At 35.2% G+C, this 25605-nt stretch overlaps 1 protein-coding gene and 1 long non-coding RNA gene across 2 annotated transcripts in view; both read left to right on the top strand.

Annotated features, from left to right (window-relative positions):
• Positions 1-24787, top strand: part of LOC100376859 (glycine receptor subunit alpha-2-like) — a 30232-nt gene extending 5445 nt beyond the window's left edge. Inside the window, exons 2-9 of the mRNA XM_085507958.1 lie at positions 14875-14966; positions 17162-17229; positions 17527-17747; positions 21089-21171; positions 21464-21598; positions 21892-22121; positions 23578-23727; positions 24062-24787. Of these exons, the coding sequence (XP_085364084.1) occupies positions 14875-14966; positions 17162-17229; positions 17527-17747; positions 21089-21171; positions 21464-21598; positions 21892-22121; positions 23578-23727; positions 24062-24364 (1282 nt within the window). The 3' untranslated portion in view covers positions 24365-24787. The remainder of the gene's footprint in view (positions 1-14874; positions 14967-17161; positions 17230-17526; positions 17748-21088; positions 21172-21463; positions 21599-21891; positions 22122-23577; positions 23728-24061) is intronic.
• On the top strand, positions 22212-23204 carry LOC146734494 (uncharacterized). The gene is made up of 2 exons (XR_014931613.1): positions 22212-22528; positions 23022-23204. It is a non-coding gene; the product is annotated as an uncharacterized LOC146734494 (long non-coding RNA).
• Positions 24788-25605: the final 818 nt, after the last annotated feature.

Below are 25605 nucleotides of genomic sequence, written 5' to 3'. Positions count from 1 at the left end.
GTGTGATTGGCTTTATGATTGAAGGTTACGCCTTAGAGTCTTTTTACTGTTTTGTAATTGGTTAGAGTTTTGAAAATGAATAAAGAGAGTTTGAGTTGGTCTTGGCGAATACTCCACGACAGACGCAGTCGAGAGTCCAGTCCAGGGGCGAGCCTTGAGGCAGTCCAGTCTTGGGCTAGTCTTGGTTCAGCCTTGTGAGAGTCTTGGGGACTTTTCCCCAGGGCGCTGTGTCTTATAGAGTGCTCCAAAAGATCGACTAAGACGAGAGCTGAAACGTATTTCGTTGTGTGTGCCTTATTTGACTGTAAAGTTTAAGTGACTTTCCCGATCCCGTACCTCAAGGGGACGAGATAGAGAGACGAGACGAGTTTCCCCCCTGACACGTGTGGAGAACCCAGAGAGAGAAGATTTACCCCTGATAGTATCCTTCTCTTGTAGGACAACGCTTTGGTCTACAACTCACATGTCGCCAGATCAGAAGCACGGGCTTGTGGCTATAAAATCCTCCCCCATCTCCTTACTCTTCTCACCTTGCACCCTCTGACTTTCATCTTTCCCCAGCCATGAAAGCGTTTCCCAGATAATGCAGCCTTTATTTCTAAAGTTACGACGTGGTTGGAGGACCAACCTGGGTCCAGAGCTGCAACAAACGATGGGGAAAGAGAAAGAGAAAGACTAATAACTGTGCCAAGTTTCATTAATCTCCTGCTATGGGAAATGGGTCAGGGGCATTACCTATTGAACGCCCATCGTATATGATAGATACTATGGTGTCTAAGACTTCCAAATTGGTGATTTTATTAATGTTTATCATAATTTATGATTACCTAATGTCAATATTCATAACGTTTTTCTCTTTATATGAAACAATCGCAAGGTAAATATAGAAAGTATAGAGAAGTGTTATGTTTTATAATTCTTAAGGAAAATGATAACATTTTGTCATGTTACCATGGCATCAATGCCAATTAAGATACTGTGAAACCATAATGCAGATATTCATATTATTCAGGTTATACAGGTGTATTAGAAAACTTTGCACGGTAAATGTATAGAACAAAAAGTCGTACCATATAATATAGTATTTCATTGTTTATCAGGGGGAAATCGTAAGTTGTATTAAATATTAGTATCTAAAATATTATATTTTTTTATTCAAATAACAACACAAAAAAGAAACAGAACTAATAAGTACAACATAATCAAAAATACAGCAAATTAGTAAAGTAAAGAATATACAATTTTGTTTATTCAACTAAAATATCACCCCATTTATTAACATGTTGCTGCATATGTATTTTGCAATTTTATCAACATTCAAAACTAAATCTTTTAATACTATGAAATATTATTTAATAGTTTTAATCTGTTTTTGAGTTTGTGTATCATGAATGTATCTTAACATTCTGTAATAAAATCAATATCATAGTCACAGTAACAGTACAAAATCTGAAAATGGACGCAAGCTTAAATAATGAAACAATATATCTAACATTTACTAAGAAATTTACAATGCAGTTTCCACCTTATATCGAAAAGCAAGTTTCTTGCACAATATCGTATATGGGTAATCCTTCTTAATCAATGTATGCAAGAGCAGCGAGTGTAACAACTCAAATATAAGTAATTGAACTACCATAGCTCAAAGTTGATCTATTATATATATGTGTCAAAGAAAATTGCACTCAATGATCATAGCATGCCACGTGCGTTTTACAAGAATCTAGTTCAGGTTTTGATAGTAAATGTACTAGGAAATGTATTTGTTTTAACAATAGTATAATGAGAAGAGTGTTATTTGCATCTGGAGAAATATTAGCAATTGTTAATATTATTTTAATAATATTATTTTCTTAGCAATTTTGTTGTTAATATTAATGATGCAAGAAAAATACCAAGCCAATGGTGAATCCAGTGTGTTGTCGGGTTAATAATGCTGAGTCGACCGAAATTTTGTTTAACATTTACCCATTTTGGGGACAAATCAAACAAAAACATTTGAAAATAATTATAATTTCTAGGAACTTAAAGCGGGGTAGTCTTCACCTGTCAGTGTTTACAAATAGGCGTCTACCCATGAGCCTTTGCGTTTTTAGCGTGTGTTGTTATCGTCGCTCGAGACTCAAATCCCGCGCATACTATGATAAAGTATGAAAAATAGATAATTAGCATAAATAATAAAGCATAAATCGACGCTTCTGTACTTGTTGTGGTGCACAATTTAGTTCTAATGCTTAACTCCTTGAGCATCAGATACATTCACCCATATATTAAAGACATTATCTAACTATACCAAATGCATTGCATAGGTTGTCGCCATGGATACCTAATGTCAGATTTTAGTTATTTATTTTCTTTTTACATATTTTCTGGAGACTTGATGTATATAATATATGAATACAGTTGTTAGTGTTTTTTTTATTAAGTGATACTTTCTGGGACACGAGTCAGAAGAATGCCTCGTGGACATTATAAAATATGCACATTATCAATTATGAATGCATAGGTCGCCGCATCTGTCCAGGTCACTCTGATATGTTTTCATCTAGCTGAAATTGATGATATTATGGCTGCCCGCTCGATTTCCATGCATTTTGAAAAGGTTGCTATAAAATAATGCCTGAAACGTTCCCTAGCACCATTTCAACATCTCTAATCATAATTCTATCTTCGTATATGATAATATTACGAAACAGAAGGTTGTATTTTGTGAGATGGAGAGGGATAAATATCTTAAATAGGGCCTTCTAAAAATTCGTTCACAGGCCTATTATGGACATATACCTTTCTAAACAGTATGGTGTTCTGTATGAAACGTATTCATAAAGATCACGACTCAAATTTATGGTAGGGTGTGTTTTATTCATTGCTATTGCCAAGAATTATAAAAAGACGTTCGCATAAAATATTTAAAAAAAAGTAATGAACATCGTTGGCGCCCGCTTGTTATTAACTCGTATTATTAATACATTATTTATTAATAAATAACAAGTTTCTTTTTAACTGACGTTCTCATTTCGCTAATAACACTGGTAACATCTTACTACGTTATGATATCATTTCATCCACCTTTCGTCTGCTATATGTTTATATAACTTGTATAACGCGATAAGTATGTTATCTGATTTTTCTAAAAGGATTCCTTCTTAAAAAGAAGTCCTTTTATCCGCATGTCATAACCTAAGAGAGCATTTACCGTGAAGCCATTTTGCAATTCGCCGATGGACGTATTCCAAAATCACACACACAATACGGCACGCCGTTGCCTGACTCACTATACGTATACTCATTTGACGACGTTGATTAATATTGAATGTATTGCATCTTGGATTAAGGTTGCAGGCACAATGAAAAAGAGATAAGGTGTATGCATGTTACACGTAAGATTATTCATTACCATGAGGTGTGTTTACTATCTTGTTCCGAGATTTTCTGAAATATAGATGGAGTTAGTAAACAATACACAAACAAATAAACACACAAACAAGCAAACAAGCAAACAAACAAACATAAAAACAGACATAGCATGATTGAATCACTTTAAGTTATTCAAGTCATTTATCATGTCAAAAATTACATTCGCTCGTGAACGTTATATGCGTAACTGAAATAAACGTGTCGTCGCAATTTCCGTCGCGTGGTCACGGTTCGATACAGTGTTTGTTTACACGAAATTCGAACGAGCGCTGCATGGTAGCTCGGGCATTTATATTTTATATTCACAATTTTGTTCATTTTCAGCTCATCTCTGCCTTGTTATTAATAATAGTAACAATAAATAGTACACTAATATTTAGCAGTGCATTGTATTTCCTAAACATTTCATTTCACCATTGTCGTACGTATTTGAAAAGAACACTGGTATACTCAGTGGCAACAATTTTAATTTTAATTAGCAAAGCCAAGAATCAGCGTGGTTTTAGCTTTCGAATATGACACCATATACGAGATGAACACGTGTTAATCTATCTGGATATTACTGTAAAAAGTTGACGTCAAAACATAACTGACTGGTAAAACTGTAGTTTGCGCGTTGTTGTGCTCGCCGTCTACTGAAAATATGCAAATAACCGAAAAGGCCCCCTAGCGATTCAATGAAATGAAACATTCCAAATTGTTATAATTCAAGAAATATTAAAAATTTACTTGGCCGCCACAGACCACAGACCACAGTGAGATTATTCCGAGAATAACAAAACTCGGGACTCCTTAAATTGTATAAATACCAACCGTCTGTTAGTAACAATACACACACATCAATTAACCTGTCAACAATTTAAATTTGTTATTTAAAAAAAAAAATATGTACGAGCTATATTACACATTGAGTGATTATAAATTCATTCACGTTGCGGTGCCATAATTTACCGTGGTTTCATAAACTAATTTAATTTCATTTTTAGTACAATTATAATTGTTGTCGTTTTAAACATATCATTTCTTTGAATCACACGTAATGTTTATTATATATGTAATTATATATGTTTTATATATGTCATTTATATATGTAATTTTGCGCGACTCACAAACACAAACGTGTATCTGGTTTAATTTACTTGTTTTTGTGATTTAAATTGCGCTATGTATACTCCATTGTATTTTAATTAGTGTATCATTTTTATATTCTTTGACACGTACCATGCATATTATGTTGAATCATAATATTATGGCATTGGAGCTATAATTAATGAATAAAAGACAAATCGAAGAATAGAACATTACGTCTGCGTACTCACAATGAGTGGCTACAGTGAGGGTAAAGTGATAATATAAGCAGTAATGATATAAGAAATGCGCGCAATTTTATATAAAAGTACATCTTGGTTCGTTTTTCTAACAATTATCGTTCGAATTTACAGCGGGAGGGTCGTCAACTGCGCACACGCGGGAGTTGAGTCCCAAGCGACGATAACAACACACTCTAAAAACGCAAAGGTTCATGGGTAGACGCTTGTTTGTATACGATGACACGCTCTAGCCATCTGACCATGCGCAGGTGACGACTCGCCCGATTTAACGGTTATTGGCGCCCTTGTAGCCTTTGGCTAGCACGTTTGTGTTGTGCAAGTCTACGGGAGGAACCATAGCTCTTCTGTCGATAAAAATTCGAATGTCTAAAAATAAAAAAAAAATAATGACATCAAATGTGAAATGACCAGAAATGACCAAAATACAATAACAAAGACAAAAGACAAGCACAAAAAAGAGCAATGAACTAACAGCTTGACCTATCATTGCCACATATTATATCAACACAGCAAAAATACGACACCTTTCATTCCTTAAAATGTCAAAAGGGATCAATTTCAATACTGAACATATAAAAAAATGAAGTTTTTACTCGTTATTAAACATAATTTACAGACGTCTTACATGGTACCTCGCACCGCCGATAAATTAAATTTGTTTAGGTACGGCGAAAACGAATTTATCAGTGTTTGATCTAGGCTGCGCCATTGTGCAATTTGCGCAAAAAAATCAAAGTTGACGCGTTTTTCATAACACTGTGCGCCAGTTTGGGCGCAACATTTTTGTTCTGCCAATTTAATGAAAGAATTACGTAGTTGCGTTTGTTTTTACCGTAAAGTGGCTGATTGATCTGAACGACCCTTTATTTACTCCGTGGCGACATCTTTTGCGACAATAATGTCGCAAATTTTATCACGTGACCACTTCAAGTGGACCGTGTGCAAATAAACAGCATGGCGAACAAAAGACAGCGCTTGATGAACGAGTTCATCCTCGGGGCATCAGTTCCAGCCACTGAAGAAAAGGATACCTCAGAAACAGTCTCTGAGCCTTCCGAAGGTTTGGAGGGCAGTGATACTTGTTCCGATGTTAATCGGCGGCACCCACAGGTACGTAAACACAATCATAACAATGTTACGCAGTAACGCTATTCATTGTTTTCAATGCTAATTAATGTTATTTTAATAAATTACACTTTTACTTTGAAAATTATGACCAGAAAAGAAGCCTACTATACCATGTATTATTTGTAGGTCAACATTACATTACACGTGAAACCAAAATATAAGGCTATTTTTTTATGTCCATTCAATTGTTTATATTTATTGCGTGTTACGTGATTCTTCACTACGAGTGCGTTGATGATTCAAGTGTAAACTGTAAATTTTTTTAAAATATTTGTTATTGATCTATGCAAAATGATTTGATTTTAATTGAGAAACTTTCGAGTTTCTTGTTTTGTTTACACTCACTGTATTTTAAAAATTCCCAGCAATAGTGATAGATTTTTTTTTATTTCTCTGAATATCATGTAGAATCATGTCCAAACAATCTGGCTTATTTAGTTTTATTACTGTAGTTTTTTCATGGACATTATAGCAAATGTAAAAGTTAAGTGCACATAGGCACAATAGTGAATAATTAACAGACATAACACCACTAGTCAAAAAATTGCTTTATTTCACAATGGTTACAATATTAGAATTTATCTGGACTCTTCCAACTTTCTTTTTCTTGCAGGAAAGATGGTTATCCATGTGGCAGTAGTTGTACTTCGACAATGAAGGCATGTTTTGCCAGATCTGTAGAGAAATGCAAAAGAAAAACCCATTTACCAGTAAAACCGGTTGTAGAAATTATAAGACGTCAACACTTATGAGACATACAAAAAACAAAGAGCATCAAAATGCTGTAAAAGAACTGCAAATGAAGAAAAGTTTTCAACAAGCTTCTGCCAACGCTGAAGTACATCTTACAAATGAGGAATCTAAAAAATTCAAAACAGCCATTGCTTTATTTCGTACAGTGTATTGGCTAGCTAAGAAAAACATAGCTACCATGAAGTATGCCTCCTTGTTACATTTTTTGAAATTACAAGGCTGTGAGACCTTAAATGAGTTGGAACAAGGAGCCAATTCTACTTATGAGTCCCATATTACTGCAGAAGAAATTCAGAATTGTATTGCTGCTGTTCTTCAACAGGATCTGTTTGAGAAAATATCAGAATCTCCATTTATATCTGTAATGTGTGCTGAAACCACTGACATTGCTATAATTAAGAAACTTGTCATGTATGTAAGGTTACTCAATACAAAAACATTCTCAGCTGAAACACACTACTTTACAAATATGGATATATCTGATGGCACAGCCCTTACAATATCAGGTGCTGTTAAAACAAAAATGTTTAATGAGAATAATGTTAGTTTTGATAAAATGGTTGGCCTCGGCAGTGACGGGGCCAGTGTCATGACAGGTAAAGTGGGTGGTGTCTCTGCATTCCTAAAAAAAAAAAATCCAAGACTCGTTAACATACATTGTATAGCCCATAGGCTAGCTTTATGTACAGCACAGGCTGCTGTTAAGGTGGAATACTTAACTAAGTACACTGAAATACTAACCAGTATATTCCACTACTTCAAATATTCAGCTGTCCGAACTGCTAGAATAAAAGAAATACAGACTGTGTTAGATTCCCCACAGCTGAAGTACAAAGAAGTGTTTCATGTGCGTTGGTTCTCGTTCTTTACTTCACTGTCAGCCATCTACCGAACGTGGAGTGCATTGGTGGTGTATTTTGAAGGTCAAAATTATAGTAAAGACAGCAAAGCAAAAGGAATCGTAAAAGAAATCACAACATTCAACTTCATTGCAACAATGTACCTATTAATGGATGTAATTCCAACAATGACACAGTTATCCATGGTGTTTCAGAAGCAGGACATTGACCTTGCCTTAATACAGCCAGCTGTCAATCAAGCCATTCAGGATATTGAGAACCTGAAAGACAAAGATGGCCCACACTTGCAGCAGCTACAGAAATCACTGGTAACTGAGGGACCTGGTAACAGACAGAAGCTTGAGGGTCATGATATTATGTATTGCACCGAGGTTAAGAAAAAAACATTTCAAAGAGAAAATAAGAAAATTATTCTGTGAAGAAATAATAAACAATTTGAAAACCCGATTTCCAGATGATAGTTCCAACATAATCACAGTTTTTGCTGTATTGGGCATGCGACCACTGTCTTTTGTAGATAATAAGGCTGAATGGGGTAATGATAAAATAGAGGTTCTTATTCAGAATTATGGGTATGAAGTTACTCTTGATGATGGTACACTTAAACCTCCTTTGATTGATCCAGAGGCCACCAGAAGAGAATGGGACTTGGCCAAAAAACTGGTTCTACAAGAAGCATACCCAAGAGACAAACTGTGTGAACTTTGGAAAATTATAAATACATATCACAAAGAAAGTTTCCCAAATCTTCTCACCCTGGCAAGTATTGCACTTGTGATTCCTGTGCAGACTGCAGATTGTGAGAGAGGGTTCTCTGCTCAAAATAAAACAAAAACTGCTGCACGAAACAGACTTACTGGTGAGAGACTTAATACACTTTTGACCATTGCTGTAAATGGACCACCTGTTGACTCATTCCAGTTTGACAAAGCTGTACATGTATGGCGTGAAAAACGAGACAGGCGTTTGTTTCAGTATAGTAAATAAAATTTAAACAATATTAAATATTATAGAACATAACCACACCATTGAATCTTGCCTTTGTTTCATGGTAAAATGGTGTATACTATTTCCTTGTGCATTTTGTTGCAATTTTTGTTTTCAAAATGTCTTTCTCTAGTTGTGTTCTATGATAAATAAAGAAAAAAATAACTGAAATACTTGCTTACATGTGTTCTCTTCTTGCGAGCACTGGAAGGGTAATTATGCTGCAGCTTGCCTTTGCCAATGTTCCATCAATTGTCCCAGTAGGTAGATGTAAGTGGTCATGAAGAAGGTATTAGTAAAGGGCACTGTTCAGTACTATAAAACTTGTTTATAGAACAACAAGTGAGGGTTCAATATAATTTTGTTCAATACAAATATCATTTTTTATGCATTCAGGCTTTTATAAATGCTGGAAAATGTCATGCTGCAGTACGCCAACGTCTGGGCCCCCAAAAATTTGTCATGGCCCTTGTTCTGACACAAGAGGGGCCCCAATGGCCCCACTTAATGAATTCCTAGATCAATCACTGAATATTAATGATGCAAGAAAAATACCAAGCCAATGGTGAATCCAGTGTGTTGTCGGGTTAATAATGCTGAGTCGACCGAAATTTTGTTTAACATTTACCCATTTTGGGGACAAATCAAACAAAAACATTTGAAAATAATTATAATTTCTAGGAACTTAAAGCGGGGTAGTCTTCACCTGTCAGTGTTTACAAATAGGCGTCTACCCATTAGCCTTTGCGTTTTTAGCGTGTGTTGTTATCGTCGCTCGAGACTCAAATCCCGCGCATACTATGATAAAGTATGAAAAATAGATAATTAGCATAAATAATAAAGCATAAATCGACGCTTCTGTACTTGTTGTGGTGCACAATTTAGTTCTAATGCTTAACTCCTTGAGCATCAGATACATTCACCCATATATTAAAGACATTATCTAACTATACCAAATGCATTGCATAGGTTGTCGCCATGGATACCTAATGTCAGATTTTAGTTATTTATTTTCTTTTTACATACTTTCTGGAGACTTGATGTATATAATATATGAATACAGTTGTTAGTGTTTTTTTTATTAAGTAATACTTTCTGGGACACGAGTCAGAAGAATGCCTCGTGGACATTATAAAATATGCACATTATCAATTATGAATGCATAGGTCGCCGCATCTGTCCAGGTCACTCTGATATGTTTTCATGTAGCTGAAATTGATGACATTATGGCTGCCCGCTCGATTTCCATGCATTTTGAAAAGGTTGCTATAAAATAATGCCTGAAACGTTCCCTAGCACCATTTCAACATCTCTAATCATAATTCTATCTTCGTATATGATAATATTACGAAACAGAAGGTTGTATTTTGTGAGATGGAGAGGGATAGATATCTTAAATAGGGCCTTCTAAAAATTCGTTCACAGGCCTATTATGGACATATACCTTTCTAAACAGTATGGTGTTCTGTATGAAACGTATTCATAAAGATCACGACTCAAATTTATGGTAGGGCGTGTTTTATTCATTGCTGTTAACCACACTTCACGAATTTCATTTTTTTCTAATTTATTTGTCATTTTGAATTAATACAACCCGACTTGCCATTGTGCCCTTCATAAAGTTTCCTAATCCATCTATGCCAAGAATTATAAAAAGACGTTCGCATAAAATATTTAAAAAAAAGTAATGAACATCGTTGGCGCCCGCTTGTTATTAACTCGTATTATTAATACATTATTTATTAATAAATAACATGTTTCTTTTTAACTGCCGTTCTCATTTCGCTAATAACACTGGTAACCTAAGATAGTATTTACCGTGAAGCCATTTTGCAATTCGCCGATGGACGTATTCCATAATCACACACACAATACGACACGCCGTTGCCTAACTCACTTATACGTATACTTTGGATTAAGGTTGCAGGCACAATGAAAAAGAGATAAGGTGTATGCATGTTACACGTAAGATTAGTTATTTCCATGAGGTGTGTTACTATCTTGTTCCGAGATTTTCTGAAATATGGATGGAGTTAGTAAACAATACACAAACAAATAAACACACAAACAAACAAACAAACAAACAGACGTAGCATGATTGAATCACTTTAAGTTATTCAGGTCATTTATCATGTCAAAAATTACATTCGCTCGTGAACGTTATATGCGTAACTGAAATAAACGTGTCGTCGCAATTTCCGTCGCGTGGTCACGGTTCGATACAGTGTTTGTTTACACGAAATTCGAACGAGCGCTGCATGGTAGCTCGGGCATTTATATTTTATATTCACAGTTTTGTTCATTTTCAGCTCATCTCTGCCTTGTTATTAATAATAGTAACAATAAATAGTACACTAATATTTAGCAGTGCATTGTATTTCCTAAACATTTCATTTCACCATTGTCGTACTTAACACGTCAACTGGTCGCTTGGTCGTCACGTGGCTATATTCCAGTAACACCATTTGTTGAAACTATGTTTGCTGTAATTGTTATTCAAAAGTGTTATACCACTTTTCGAAATCGCACATCTGTGCTTGAAAGTGTTGAGTGGTATAATATTTTTGAGTTGGCGTTGGATCGTGCAATGTATTAGTCCCTTATTTCATGCACATACAAACTCATTTACAACTTGAATGCGATCCACTTCAAAGTTAATAGAGGGTGCATACCACGATGATTACAGAATAATACCACGCTACTTTCAGAAATACCACCATGCTTGGCCAACCAATAGTTGATCTCTCCGTGAGAAGTCCCCTATTTGACAAGAACACTGGTATACTCAGTGGCAACAATTTTCATTTTAATTAGCAAAGCCAAGAATCAGCGTGGTTTTAGCTTTCGAATATGACACCATATACGAGATGAACACGTGTTAATCTCTATGGATATTACTGTAAAAAGTTGACGTCAAAACATAACTGACTGGTAAAACTGTAGTTTGCGCGTTGTTGTGCTCGCCGTCTACTGAAAATATGCAAATAACCGAAAAGGCCCCCTAGCGATTCAATGAAATGAAACATCCCAAATTGTTATAATTCAAGAAATATTAAAAAATTACTTGGCCGCCACAGACCACAGACAACAGTGAGATTATTCCGAGAATAACAAAACTCGGGACTCCTTAAATTGTATAAATACCAACCGTCTGTTAGTAACAATACACAAACATCAATTAACCTGTCAACAATTTAAATTTGTTATTAAAAAAAAAAAATATGTACGAGCTATATTACACATTGAGTGATTATAAATTCATTCACGTTGCGGTGCCATAATTTACCGTGGTTTCATAAACTAATTTAATTTCATTTTTAGTGCAATTATAATTGTTGTCGTTTTAAACATATCATTTCTTTGAATCACACGTAATGTTTATTATATATGTAATTATATATGTTTTATATATGTCATTTATATATGTAATTTTGCGCGACTCACAAACACAAACTTGTATCTGGTTTAATTTACTTGTTTTTGTGATTTAAATTGCGCTATGTATACTCCATTGTTTTTTAATTAGTGTATCAATTTTATATTATTTGACACGTACCATGCATATTATGTTGAATCATAATATTATGGCATTGGAGCTATAATTAATGAATAAAAGAAAAATCGAAGAATAGAACATTACGTCTGCGTAGTCACAATAGGTGGCTACAGTGAGTGTAAAGTGATAATATAAGCAGTAATGATATAAGAAATGCGCGCAATTTTATATAAAAGTACATCTTGGTTCGTTTTTCTAACAATTAGCGTTCGAATTTACAGCGGGAGGGTCGTCAACTGCGCACACGCGGGAATTGAGTCCCAAGCGACGATAACAACACACTCTAAAAACGCAAAGGTTCATGGGTAGACGCTTGTTTGTATACGATGACACGCTATGGCCATCTGACCATGCGCAGGTGACGACTCCCCCGATTTAACGGTTATTGGCGCCCTTGTAACCTTTGGCTAGCACGTTTGTGTTATGCAAGTCTACGGGAGGAACCATAGCTCTTCTGTCGATAAAAATTATGACATCAAATGTATCAGAAATGACCAAAATACAATAACAAAGACTAAAGACAAGCACAAAAAAGAGCAATGGACTCACAGCTTGACCTATCATTGCCACATATTATATCAACACAGCAAAAATATGACACCTTTCATTCCTTAAAATGTCAAAAAGGATCAATTTAAATACTGAACATATCAAAAAAGAAGTTCTTACTCGTTATTAAACATAATTTACAGACGTCTTAGGTGTTACCGCGCACCGCCGATAAATTAAATTTGTTTAGGTACGGCGAAAACGAATTTAGTAATAAATAGTACACGTGCAAGCAGTACAACGAGAAACGGAAGGCCAAGGAGAAAATTAATTCAAATGCGACGTCTAGATCGCGTTCATTTTGAAAAAAAAATCTACGTGACAATGGCGAAAAGAGGCTGTAAGTATGTACACCTAAGCTCAGACGAATCATGCCCGGACCTGTTCTTGGCTGAAATATTAAAATGCAAACTTTTGCAATACTGTAATCATCCCACAGTGCTCATCAATTAACAAGCACAGTATTATTTATAACTTCACACTCACTGTAACCAGCATTGGTAAATAGGTCGAGTGTTACCGACTAGTAAAGATATAAATAAATAGACGAATAAATAAAACACCGCATATATATAGAACAATATTTAAAGCAAGCAGTTTATATTTAAATACCTAATTTGCAAAAGTTGGCATGGGAAAGTAAATGGCAGGTGGTAATCGTTGTTTTATATTTAAATGACGATAGTCGTCGTGCCGCGTCCTGTTCGATATGGGACTCATATCGACGTATACAACGCGTGTAAAATGCATTGTTTATTTAAATGAAATTCGAACACGCGCTGCGCGACGACCACCACGCTTTAACCATTTGATACAAAACAATATGGCAGTCATGGATGGTAAACACTTTTTTGCATTTGCGATATTTTGAAGACGAAGACCTTATGAATTAAAATAGCATTCAATACAATACAGTAATATTTACCTTAAATAAACTACCACTTGTTATCTATTTAAAAAGAAGCTTTCCGTATTTATTAATACACTTTAATAAACAGTCATTTAGCACCCAGAGTTTGAATAGCCACGCCTCCGAATTTCTGATAACGGCGCTTTGTAAAGAGCTTTAACAGTTTAAAGCGTATTTGTTTTCACAAGATAATTCTTACTTATGTGATATGTACTCTGTGTTGAGTGATACAGGCGAGATCGGTGACACATTCGAAGCTCTGAACAATGCCGTTTTTGAAAAATATTTAGTGGAACCAAAAGTATTATCGGAAAAAGAAAGACTTTTATATCTCGCTACTTATACCACATTTGATGAATTGACCAAACGTTTTAGTCGTTGGTTTATTCATGGGTCTCCATAATTTATTTTAGTAAATCCACACATTTGTCTTTGTTTTTCCGTAAATTGTAAATCAGCCTATTTAAATAATCTGATTCTTCTTTTTTTATTTATTTATTGTTCGATGCTTTATTTTTTTAATTATTGGTCTATTTTTTAATTTATACTTTACGCTTTTTTATTGTTTTATTAAATTATTTATTTTTTTCTTTATTTATTGCTGTTTTTCAATTTTGGCTTTAATGGTACACAATAAAATAAATTCTATTACATGTTATGCTTCTTTTGCCTATATATTAATACGTACAAGCTAATTAAAATAAAGGTCTGTCGTGTTTTATTGATTAAATTATACGATAACCAGCACAACAATCTCTAAATATAAATTACCAACAACACAATTCACCTTTCCCATACTATACGTTGGGCAAAGCTCGACTCAAATTTACTACGTGTTTCAGGTTAAGTATACTGTGCAAATCATCATTTCATAACATTCGATTGTAGAAAGGGGGATTTCGACAGTAAAGCCATATTTTTGAGGGAAATAAATTGACATATTGAAATCAGTTCAGGGGTAGAGAAAAATAATCGACATCACAAACCCTTTAATGTGCTGTTTTTCCCGAAAATATTTTTATCCCGAATGTTCCCAACATATCGAGATCATGGGAGTCAGCTGTGACATGCATGCGTGGCGTCTTTTACGCATAATCTTTCTTTTCGCGTAGTAAATGCCCCGCCCATCAGTATAAGCACGACATATCTGAATTGTTACGTAATAGAACTGTTTTGCCGTATAATGACAAACTCAGTGCGTAGTTTGAAACGGTTTGTTTATATAATTCATCCACCTAACTATATAAGTATACAAATAACAACAACGCAATCTACTCAAAATAAAAAAAACAATGTTTTTCAGAATTCCCCTTTTTCGATCATAATGACTACAAAATAAAACATTTACACGACCATTTTGATAATATCTTTACTCGCTTGCAGGCTAATAGATAGAGATTTGATTGAACAACAGCGACTGATCGACACGGTGTTATCTAACCACGGAACAAGCTCGATACGACCATATTTCAACGGTAAGTTGTATGTTTCTATGAATAGTTTAGTTGTACATGTATATATACACAGCACGAGACAAAAACAGCCAGGCGGTAATGTTTGTTCAGGGCATAATCAAATTGAAACGCGTAAAATACGTTTTATATTAACAATATTGATCGATAACAAACCATGCTGGCGTTTTTAGGCTTGTCATACATGTATGTACGTTCTGTTATGCATTTGTACGCAACTCTAGGCGCAATGATGCAAGATACAGCGGTCGAAATATTTCAAACGGTGAAGGAAGTAGAGACAGCTTGGCACACACAACATCAATTACTAACTGTAAACGAAACTTGTTCCCAGTGAAATCAGCAACATTGTGTCCAATAATGGTTATTTTCCGCATAATTTTTTAGTCTGCCATGACCTTACGTGCTCACATCATATGAGGGGTTGTTTTCCGGAAATATTAATAGAATGTTATGTATTGGTAAAAATAATGAGCATAATTGGCGAGTTTACATCACGCAATGTGCGGAAGACGCGAATCGAACGTCTGCTGCAGAAATCCTTTCATTTTACAATTATGCTGTTTGACATCATTATATATGTTCGGTACATTATTAGACGTGGACATACCTCAAACTTATTTGCGCGTTTGTATAATTCCACGCGATGTTTTGACGTCACTACGACGCTATGACCTCAATTTCACGTACTATATAACGCGGGATCTCGCAGTGAACGTAAAGGATTTGTAATACGTTTGACACTGAAAGCAATACAAGTTGTTAAACACCGTACGGTCGTGTTCGAAAATGTTACGGATGAGTCGGTTTGCCTTTCTCATATTGAAGATTTAGTGGTACGTTTACATTAGAACACTTTTTTGTTTAAATCTGACGCAGAAGCGCTTGCAATAATTGAGGAAGATCACGACCATGCTTTTATAAAAGTATGACAGTTTTTGTATTTTGTTTTACGCATTTATAATTTACTACAATTTTGATTTGCATTTTAAAAAACGAGTAAAAATGTACTAATCAAAGTACTAATCAAAATGTAAATTATACATTTGTAATTACACTTTTGAAAATGAATTTATATTTACAATAATCATACATTTAATTTTGAAAATGGATTTATAGTTTAAAAAATGCATGAGTAGTTTCCAGCAATCGGATAGCAGAATTCACGATCTATATTCTTTGTGTAGATTTCCAAATCAGAACCTTGTTCGTCACTAGTGAACCTCGTGCGCGCGATAACAAAAATTAAAATGAAAAAAAAAGTCGGTACTTGTTGCCATGTATGAACTAACTTATAATTTGTCTTCACTACACTGTATCCCATCATACAGTGAGGTTTGAATTCGTCTTCGGGTGCGCGTTAAAAACAACGAGCCCAAAGAGTACGTAATATATAGACGCATTCGTACGTACATTAAAAATTACTGCACAATGTGTATTGGTGGTTTTAATTTTTCATCTAAGAAATACTACTATGTGTTTGCAAACGTAACATGTTCAGTCTATGATAAATCCTATCCTAATTTGATCTACATTAAAAAATATCGAACAATAACATAATAGGAAACGCTTTCGTTTATATTGCATCTTCAAATGGAAATGCCAAATTGCTTTTACAGAAATTCTGGAAAAATCATTGAAGTGTATATAATTCCATGAGAGTCAAAGATCTATACATATTAAATTATACGATTTATCACAAAATGAGAATTCGATTACGTTTGCAATTGAGCTTATATCGCATTACAATAAAAATGTTCATTTCGTTGTCAGGTATGTCCAGTTTCATTTAATATTTATGCAATGTGCTGAAGAAAAAATAATAAACGAATTATACAACATGTACATATGTTTTCTAAAAATGACGTAACAATCGATATGCTTAAATAAAACTCGGCAGCTGTGTCTGTAGTAAGTGTTATTCAAATATTGAAATAACAAGAATCACTGTAAACGTACTAAAAATTTTAGTCGAATATACAAACGTCGTAATTGGAGCTGACTATGTTGTTTTTAATAATTCCAGGTGAGCTAAATTACCCTTTTCAATCGCGATGATGTCTATTATAAAACATTATGTCAATGTACATGTGACATTTTAAATCTCAAAACCTGAAACTATAGTGTGCGACAAATAACGAAATCTAATAAATATGTAATGGCTATTATGTATTTCTGTGGACTCTTTTTTTTTTCAGGGCCTCCACTAAATGTCACATGTAACATATTCATCAATAGTTTCGACTCCGTTAAAGAAACTACAATGGTGCGTATTGTTGTTTTTTTGTGTTAACTGTGTTTTCACTATGCACATCATTGTATATTGTTCCATTCACGTAGTGTCGGGGGATTTGCTCAAATTAAAAAAAAAACGTATCTTTAAAAGTCGTATCGGAAAAGCCAAAACAATATAATCAACCCATCCATCAACGTATTCCTTGGATTATATATGATAACATCATATACAGTCATATTATGGTAGCAATAAAAACTGTATTACCCAAGGAAATGGCACGGTAAGTTTAAATATGAATGTTTTTGAGATTGGTGTGTTTTTTTTCAGGAATATTCCGTCACTATATATCTTCATCAACGGTGGTGGGATCCAAGACTTCGTCACAACAGCTCCAACACCATCACACTGTACTCGCACGATTTTATTGACAATATATGGAGGCCAGATCTTTACTTCGACAACGAGAAAAAGGCCACTTTTCACCACGTCACTACCGACAACAGAGCCCTGAGTGTTTCATCAGATGGCGAAGTGTTTTACAGTATGAGGTAGGGCTTTTTTCGCATAATGCTTTATTTAGGTAGTTTAAGTATGTCAGTTTTCACACATTCTGTTGGGTTGCGACTGTGTATTGGTGGATGGTGTTTACGTTCTGTTATTGCCCGATTCCCCTAACAGCTATATTATAATCGTCAATATGTTATAGTTCGACTGTAAAACATTCATACAACTAAACTGAATGTTGTTTTATTAGGACGGTTTTACCACTCGTGAAACTAATTCTTATGTCACGTTGATAAGACTAGTACTGATTTTATTACTTCACAGTATTTCGAACAGTCCTCGTCCTTACCATTTCTGTACATAACTAATTCATTATGATCCAAAATACTTACAAACAACGTTTTGAAAACCAATACTAGTACGATTCCATAAAACAACATTACTGTTAAAAAAACAAAAAAGGTAACCCGTATGTTTGCCATAATTTAAAACACTGTAAAAGTTTCCCGAAAATTCGAATGTTACGAAATCCACTACTACAACATTACAAAAAAGTGAATGTTCTGTGAATTGGTATGAACTTGTTTGTAAAAAATTCAAAATTGCCGCAAGGAATGTAAATATTAAAATTACCAAAATAAATGAATAAACAAAATAAAGTGGTAATTACAATTATAGGTGCATTGGACAACAAAATAGTAATTTCAAATTCTAAAAAAAAATACTGTTTTATATAAAAGAGGCGTATGTCACTTCGGCTCTAACAAAATACACGTAAATGACTATGAGCGAGTGAATATATACAAGTAGTAAAACTAATTATCAAAATCAATACAATAACAACAACAACAACAAAACGATCTTAGAAAAAAGAGTATGGCATATTCTACCGCAGTATTTCTGATGAATGGATATGACGTCATTACTTACTATATCCATCTTGAACACAATATTCAAATTTCGAGATATTTGGTTGCTAAGCTATGATTAAATAAATCATGGATACCTTGATAACGACATCCGGGAACTCAGCGCGTGTTGTTATATGTTCAGTATCTAAACTGTAACCTTTTGATGCGAGGAATGATAAAATAAAAAAAAAATAACTGAAAGAAAAATACATTAAAAACATGAACGATAAATCAACTCCTTTCGCTCTACACGTCTGGTTATGAGTTGTATTATGCGAAATTATACATTGGCGCTGTTCGGACATTCTCTATGGCAGATTATGTAGTTACATAAATTCAGGGCAGAACAATACGATTTATGCCGTAAATCCATGTCCACTTACAATTGAATAATATTTTCTGGTAGTTATATTTACTTCAATGAGCGACACATATGACTATATGTCCCTGTTTAGGAATTAAAAGGGGAGAGTCGTCACCTGCGCATGCGTCAGATGGCCATAGCGTGTCATTGTTTACAAACAAGCGTCTACCCATCAGCCTTTGCGTTTCTGGCATGCGTTGTTATCGTCACTTGGGACTCTATTCCCGCGCGTGCGCAGATTTTGTTTATGCAATATATCACAGGAATGCAATCTTTTTCCAGTGCGTTAAGATGGTATCACCGACAAATAATTTGATTTGATCACATACAAAGAGAAAGAGGTAGAATTTGGTAATTTCCCTCTCCAAATTTGGAACGATGCTGTGTTTGATTTTTTGATATGAAATAGTTGTGAATGTAAATACAACACAAGTATTTACTATTTGTCTTTAATTAATCTTTATGCTACTGCATCTACGTTACAACTATTTACTTTTGTACAAAACATATCGATTTCGTAGTAAACATGTTTCATATTGATATCAATACGTGGACCACACGACATGATAAGGCACCGAGGCAATCAATTAACTTTGCGAATAACTGCAAAAGAAGAATTCACAAACCGCTGGTCATCAATTCCACCCTTTTTTTCGAAACATCGATATTGGGTATACGTTAAAATACGATGAGAAACCACATGTGTCGTAGAGTAGTAAAATAAGTATTTACAGCTAGTATTCACCTGTTTCCCAACGAAATCGAGGTTCATATCTTCAATAAAATATATCCCCGAACAAATATTTTTGCAAGTGGCCAATCGATCTGAGCGAGAAGAGCTGGAATGGGTAAACGCGGACATCTTGTTTTCTCAACGGTGTGTGTATGGCGCTGTATCTAAAACTGATTTTAGAGTGAAGTGATATCGAATACGGTTGACCGGTTTTCCTCGCGTTGGTACAACTGCGTAGGAATGCGTAGTCTAACGTGACCACGAAGTGACCTATTGTATCATAGAAATGTAACGTGCTTTATACCACGTGCGTTTATTTTTATACATTTTTTGCCCCGTTTGTTTCCCGAATACTTTTGCGTTATTTGTTTTATTTTATTTTATTTTATATTTTATTATACTGTATTTGGTTTTGAAAATTTGAGAAAGATGCCACATTTGTCAGCATCTGAAATAAAAGTGTCGAATTGCGATTTATCTTTTTCGAGAGTATTATTTTGTTTAAGGTCTTCTGCGTGAAGAAAAAAATAATATTACATTCCTGTATATACTGAAGTCACATTGGTTGCGAAATAGCCGATTCGCATCTGACAAAGCCAGTAAAAGAACCAATCACTTTCCCACTGTGAATATTATTCTTGTTAGAGAAACAATTTTTTGAGTTCGCTTACAAAAGTACGTTGCAATATGGAAATTGTCAATTGTAAAACGGCAGCTAATATTACTGTCGTTGATACGAATTACGTATACGTTGGTAGTTGTTACAGTGTAAGGCCTTCTTATCGCAATTGAGAGGGCCACCCACAGAACTCACATTGGACAGGGGTTTCTGTCACTGCTAGAATGGGGTAGACAAGACAATAGTACTGGAAATAAAATACACATACACCAAAATATCGAGTTAAAGCATCTGGCTTTAATACCTCTCAAAATATTTACAAGAAATAAAGCACAGAAAATACAATGAATAAAGTTACTAAAATAAGGGATTGCTTAGGGAAGTGTGCATTGGTGATAAATCACAGTTCCGGGATGTATTAATGGACGACAGTCAATGGCTTCTGCAACACAACAACGGAGAAATACAGGAGTCTTGCTTGCAGAGGAACGCTGGTATTCTAGAGGGCATCGCTGGAAGCAGGAGATCGCAGAGCAGTTCATACAAGTCTCACAGAATGATGGTTGTAGCCTGTAAAGCAAGTTGAAGTGACGGACACCAAGTTGAAATGATCGACCCCAAACTGTCCTGAGTCTGTCCAATTTATAGGCCGTGACACCACCTAGGTGGTGAACCGCAGCATCCATCTCTGATAATTCATACATATTGCTGTGCACCGTTATTAATTTATTCCCCGAGTATTTTTTTAAAAATTGCAGGTTAAGCCTGACACTCTCGTGTAATATGAATTTACGATGGTTTCCCATGGACAAGCACAAATGCAAAATGGTTTTGCTGAGTTGTAAGTAGCCGCGTTATTGATATCATTGAATGAACTTTTTGCTCCTTAACTTACTCGTTATTATCAATTTTTATTTGTTGGCAAATCCCCGAGTTAATCACGTGGTCTTTGTAGCTATATAAATTCCAGTTCCCAGTCCTTCCGAGTCCGATCATGTTGAAAATAGTTTGTTTGGTAATAATTAAACAAGGACATCTCATAAAAACTTTAATGAAAGGCACAGTGAATCATACTAAAAGTGATTTGCAATCCAGGGTTGATTTACGTCAGATAATGTGTTTGTATATCACAGATGCCTATGATGCCAGCCATTTGGCGCTGTATTGGCGAAAAGTAGATCCAGTAGCAGTATACACGGACATAAAACTGCCACAGTTTGAACTAACTAGTTATACAACAGTGGAATATTTACAAGACTACGGTCTTAGTAAGTAAACAGTCAGAGAACTACACAGGTTAATACAATTCGGATGCTTTAGTAGTGATGCCGGGTACATTACTTCCGAAATAATCGGCATTACGCCCTTTGCTGCAGAAACTGTTTAGAGTCGTACACCGAACCTACCCATCCATACTTATATACTGAATTCGCTATCCAGTGTATATTTGAGATTGGTGTACAAAACAGTAAGATAGACTAAGCTACGGTAAATTAATACGTTGAATTATATGCAAAAAACAACGACAAAAACAACCACAAAATCACGTCTACATTTTCAGCGAATTGGTTCTTTCTGGAGGTACACTTCACTCTTGAGCGCCAGATGGGATTCTACATACTAACGACGTACATACCCAGCGCCCTCTTGGTAATATTATCTTGGGTTTCCTTCTGGTTACACATGAATGCCACGGCTGCACGCGTGGCGCTGGGAATTACCACGATATTAACCATGGCAACGCAAATCACTGGCGCGAGGCAGTCACTTCCGGCTGTATCCTACCCAACGGTAAGCTATGATAATTTATTTTTTCAAAATTTCCGGCGGCTAATACCCAGTTGTACGATACCAATCTGATTAAAATCTGATGTAGTGTACGGGCTTTAATTATTTTGGCTATAAACTTATTTTAATTTTATGTTTTATTACTTTTGTTATTAATGCCTTTTTATTTTATTATTTTACTTTGATTTTGATTTTGTGATTTTTTTTAAATTCCGCCCTACATACATCTGAGCCGATGCCTATGTAATGAGATTTCAACGAGACCCACTGTCGACGATTTTAGTCAACGAATCACATACCTTCTTCTATAGCGCACATGATGACGTCACTGGGCAGTCAGGTGGCAAACACACTCAAATAAAATGGCGGATTATACCGACGTTAGCGACCGAGAAGAACACGGCTTTTCGGTAAGTTTATCATTGTCAAATGCAACGAAAGTCATTTTTTTATGTTTATATTGTGGCTCGAATGGTTCGAGTTTAGATCGTTATTTTGCGTAGTTATTCTGGGAGTGACGATTTTGTTTCCACCGGTTCGACCGAACACCGGTGTCTTTTTCCAGTCGCTTGCCCTGGAGACGGGTGATGTTTTGTTGACGATCGGGTCAAAACCGTCTACGGTATTGAAGCCGTAGCTGTAAATAATCATCAAAATGTATCAACATTTTGTACATTATACAATAACTCTTTATTAAAGTAATTGAGCTGATTTGGACTGGAATAAAATATTTTTTATTTGGAACACATCGCAATTGATCAGGAAATATTTTTCTGCTCCAATTTTCTGCGTCGATGCCGTGGGCCAGTGACCGTTATACAATTTAATTTATACATTGTTTACTATAGCTGTTTACAGTGTTCTAATCATTACGATTTACTTATTTTTTTGCTTCCATTCTAGATAATCATGCTCAGTGTTTGATGTAAAATTGAAGCGATGACTGAATAAACGAACCTTGGCTGGCGAAGATGTATCAGGAAGTGTACACATTTGTTGGAAGTGAACAAAATATTCAATGTAATGACAAACATTGTAAAATGCTGTGGAATTTCTTTTGTAAATAAAAATATACTAGCAATTTTCTATTAATGGTTTATTCAAGTGGGCAAAATATAATGTACAGAAAGATTGCCCGTAGAGTATCACTACACTGAAAAGTAAGCAACCGACAGCCTGTATAAAAGGGGGCCTGTGATTGGCTGTTACTTACGCGAGATTTGAACGGGACTTACGTAGGCGTCGGATCAGATGTATGTAGGGCGGAATTAAAAAAAATCAAAATCAAAGTAAAATAATAAAATAAAAAGGCATTAATAACAAAAGTAATAAAAAATAAAATTAAAATAAGTTTATAGCCAAAATAATTAAAGCCCATACACTACATCAGATTTTAATCAGATTGGTACGATACTTGCGCAACAAAATTCGTATAAACAAAGTTTTTCATATTTCCTAGGCGATCGACGTGTGGATGGCCTCGTGTATGTTTTTTGTTTTCGCCGCATTGCTGGAGTTTGCCGCTGCCAATTATATTTATGTGTTTGGAAAAGACACCATAGATAAAGCCGGCCGCTTAGCGGCCATGGAGCAACAGAAACGAAAAGAGGTAATAATGTGAAAACTATCATATAACGATTTAAGTTGAATCGCTTCTAATACGTTTTGTTGCGCCCCAAGCGACGAAGCAGCTAGGCGACGTAAATGCACGGCGTTCATCAACAAAAAAATAACGGTTTTGACACATTTACAAAATGTTTGAGTGACATTGCTTTCTCAAATCCACGTAATGTTTACGTCACGCAACGTTTCTCCTAAATAGCTTTATTATTTTTCAAAATAACCGGATCAACGATCAAACATCTTCAAATTTAATGAAAGATGAAAAATGAAAAATGAAGATATTAATGAAAATATTTAATATTTTCCCCCTTTATTTTAAGGAATTGGAGATGCTGCAAAATTTTAGTCTTGGACGAAGTAGGATTGACAATGGTGATCTGAGGTCACGCGATGGAATCAGGGTTATTTTCTCCAAGGACATGGACGATAACGACGGTAAAGTGCACACAGTAAGGAAAAACATTCCAGCTGAAGCAACGGACAACATAGACGAACAGATGAGAACAGCGTGTTGTTCAATGAACCGGGCCAAATACGTGGACCGGGGAGCAAGAATTATTTTTCCTGTGTTCTTCGTCGCCTTCAACTGTGTGTATTGGCGTGTATATTTGTCACAAGCTTAACGGGGAATCTTTCAACGACAATCATGTGGAACATATAGTATTTTCGATATATGTGTTGTAACAGTAATCAAATGAGGGCGCTTTTTAATGTGGATCCTAGCATCGTCAATAATTTGAATACCAAAATAACATCGCTGAATACTAGTATGAATGAACTCAGAAGACGTTTTATATAAACAATATGGCTTCGGCGGAAAGGGTACCCGAGATCTCGTTGACAGCGAGATAGCTGTGAGCTTTCATTTATTTTTTTGTTTTATGAAATAGTCACAGTCTCACCTCACGTCGTCCGATTCGCACTGTTTTGCTGAAGCCGACCTTCCGTGGCCGTCCTTACGAGCCCGTGTTAAGAAAAGCTTTATTTGACCTCAGTTGATTCATCAATTTCAAGTTAAAACCAATAAATATCACTGTCTTATACCACGTCATTAGTATTTTTAAACGAATAGGATGTGGGGAGAACTGCCACAAACAGTATAGGATCTTTAAATCTCACCAGATACATCAAGCAGTAGTACACGGTACACGGTACACCAATGTGCAATGTTCTAAAGGTGAACACGCATTTATTCAGTTGTGCAGGAACGAGATATAGCTAGTTGAAAAACTACATGCGCTAGGACGAATTAGAACAATGTATCACATGGAGTACAGATCTTCGTCTATTTAAAGCCAAGGCTGGATTCACACCTTAGAATTTTAATCCTTGGCGTCAATTAATCTGATTGGTTGTTTTAATTGAGCCAATCAGGGAGAACTAACACAAATAAACTGATAGAAATGGCTGAATACAGGCCAAAGTGTGTTTCTTTGCATCACACAAACAGCATAAATCTATATATAGGAAATTTGGCTACAACTACTCAATCTTGAAAACATAACTGGAGATAATAAACACTGACCAATTACATACAACAATGAAATAAATCCAATAAAAAGAAGCGAAGTTATGGTAAATAACATGAAAAATATATGTATCCACATGGTAATAATGATATAGGACAACAAGAAAGGGTCGGACAAAACACGTGATATGGCGTTCGATTTCCCGGCTTCGTGCTCCATTCTGATCACCTTGGAAATGCACCAGAGCACGTGCCGTTGTGTTTTGTTCCGTATACAATGAAGATAGGTTATATAATGGGAATTCTGCCAAAGTATAATGATGAGGCGACGGCCGAATAAATTAACCTTGTCTGGCGATGATGCTCCCATCTAATGTTACCATGGTTATGTAAGCC

The sequence above is a fragment of the Saccoglossus kowalevskii genome, chromosome 14, assembly GCF_978046115.1.
Source record: "Saccoglossus kowalevskii chromosome 14, keSacKowa6.1, whole genome shotgun sequence".
In the NCBI taxonomy this organism is placed as follows: Eukaryota; Metazoa; Hemichordata; class Enteropneusta; family Harrimaniidae; genus Saccoglossus; species Saccoglossus kowalevskii.
The sequence above is the reverse complement of the archived record's forward strand: the minus strand, read 5'-3'. Positions and strand labels throughout refer to the sequence as shown.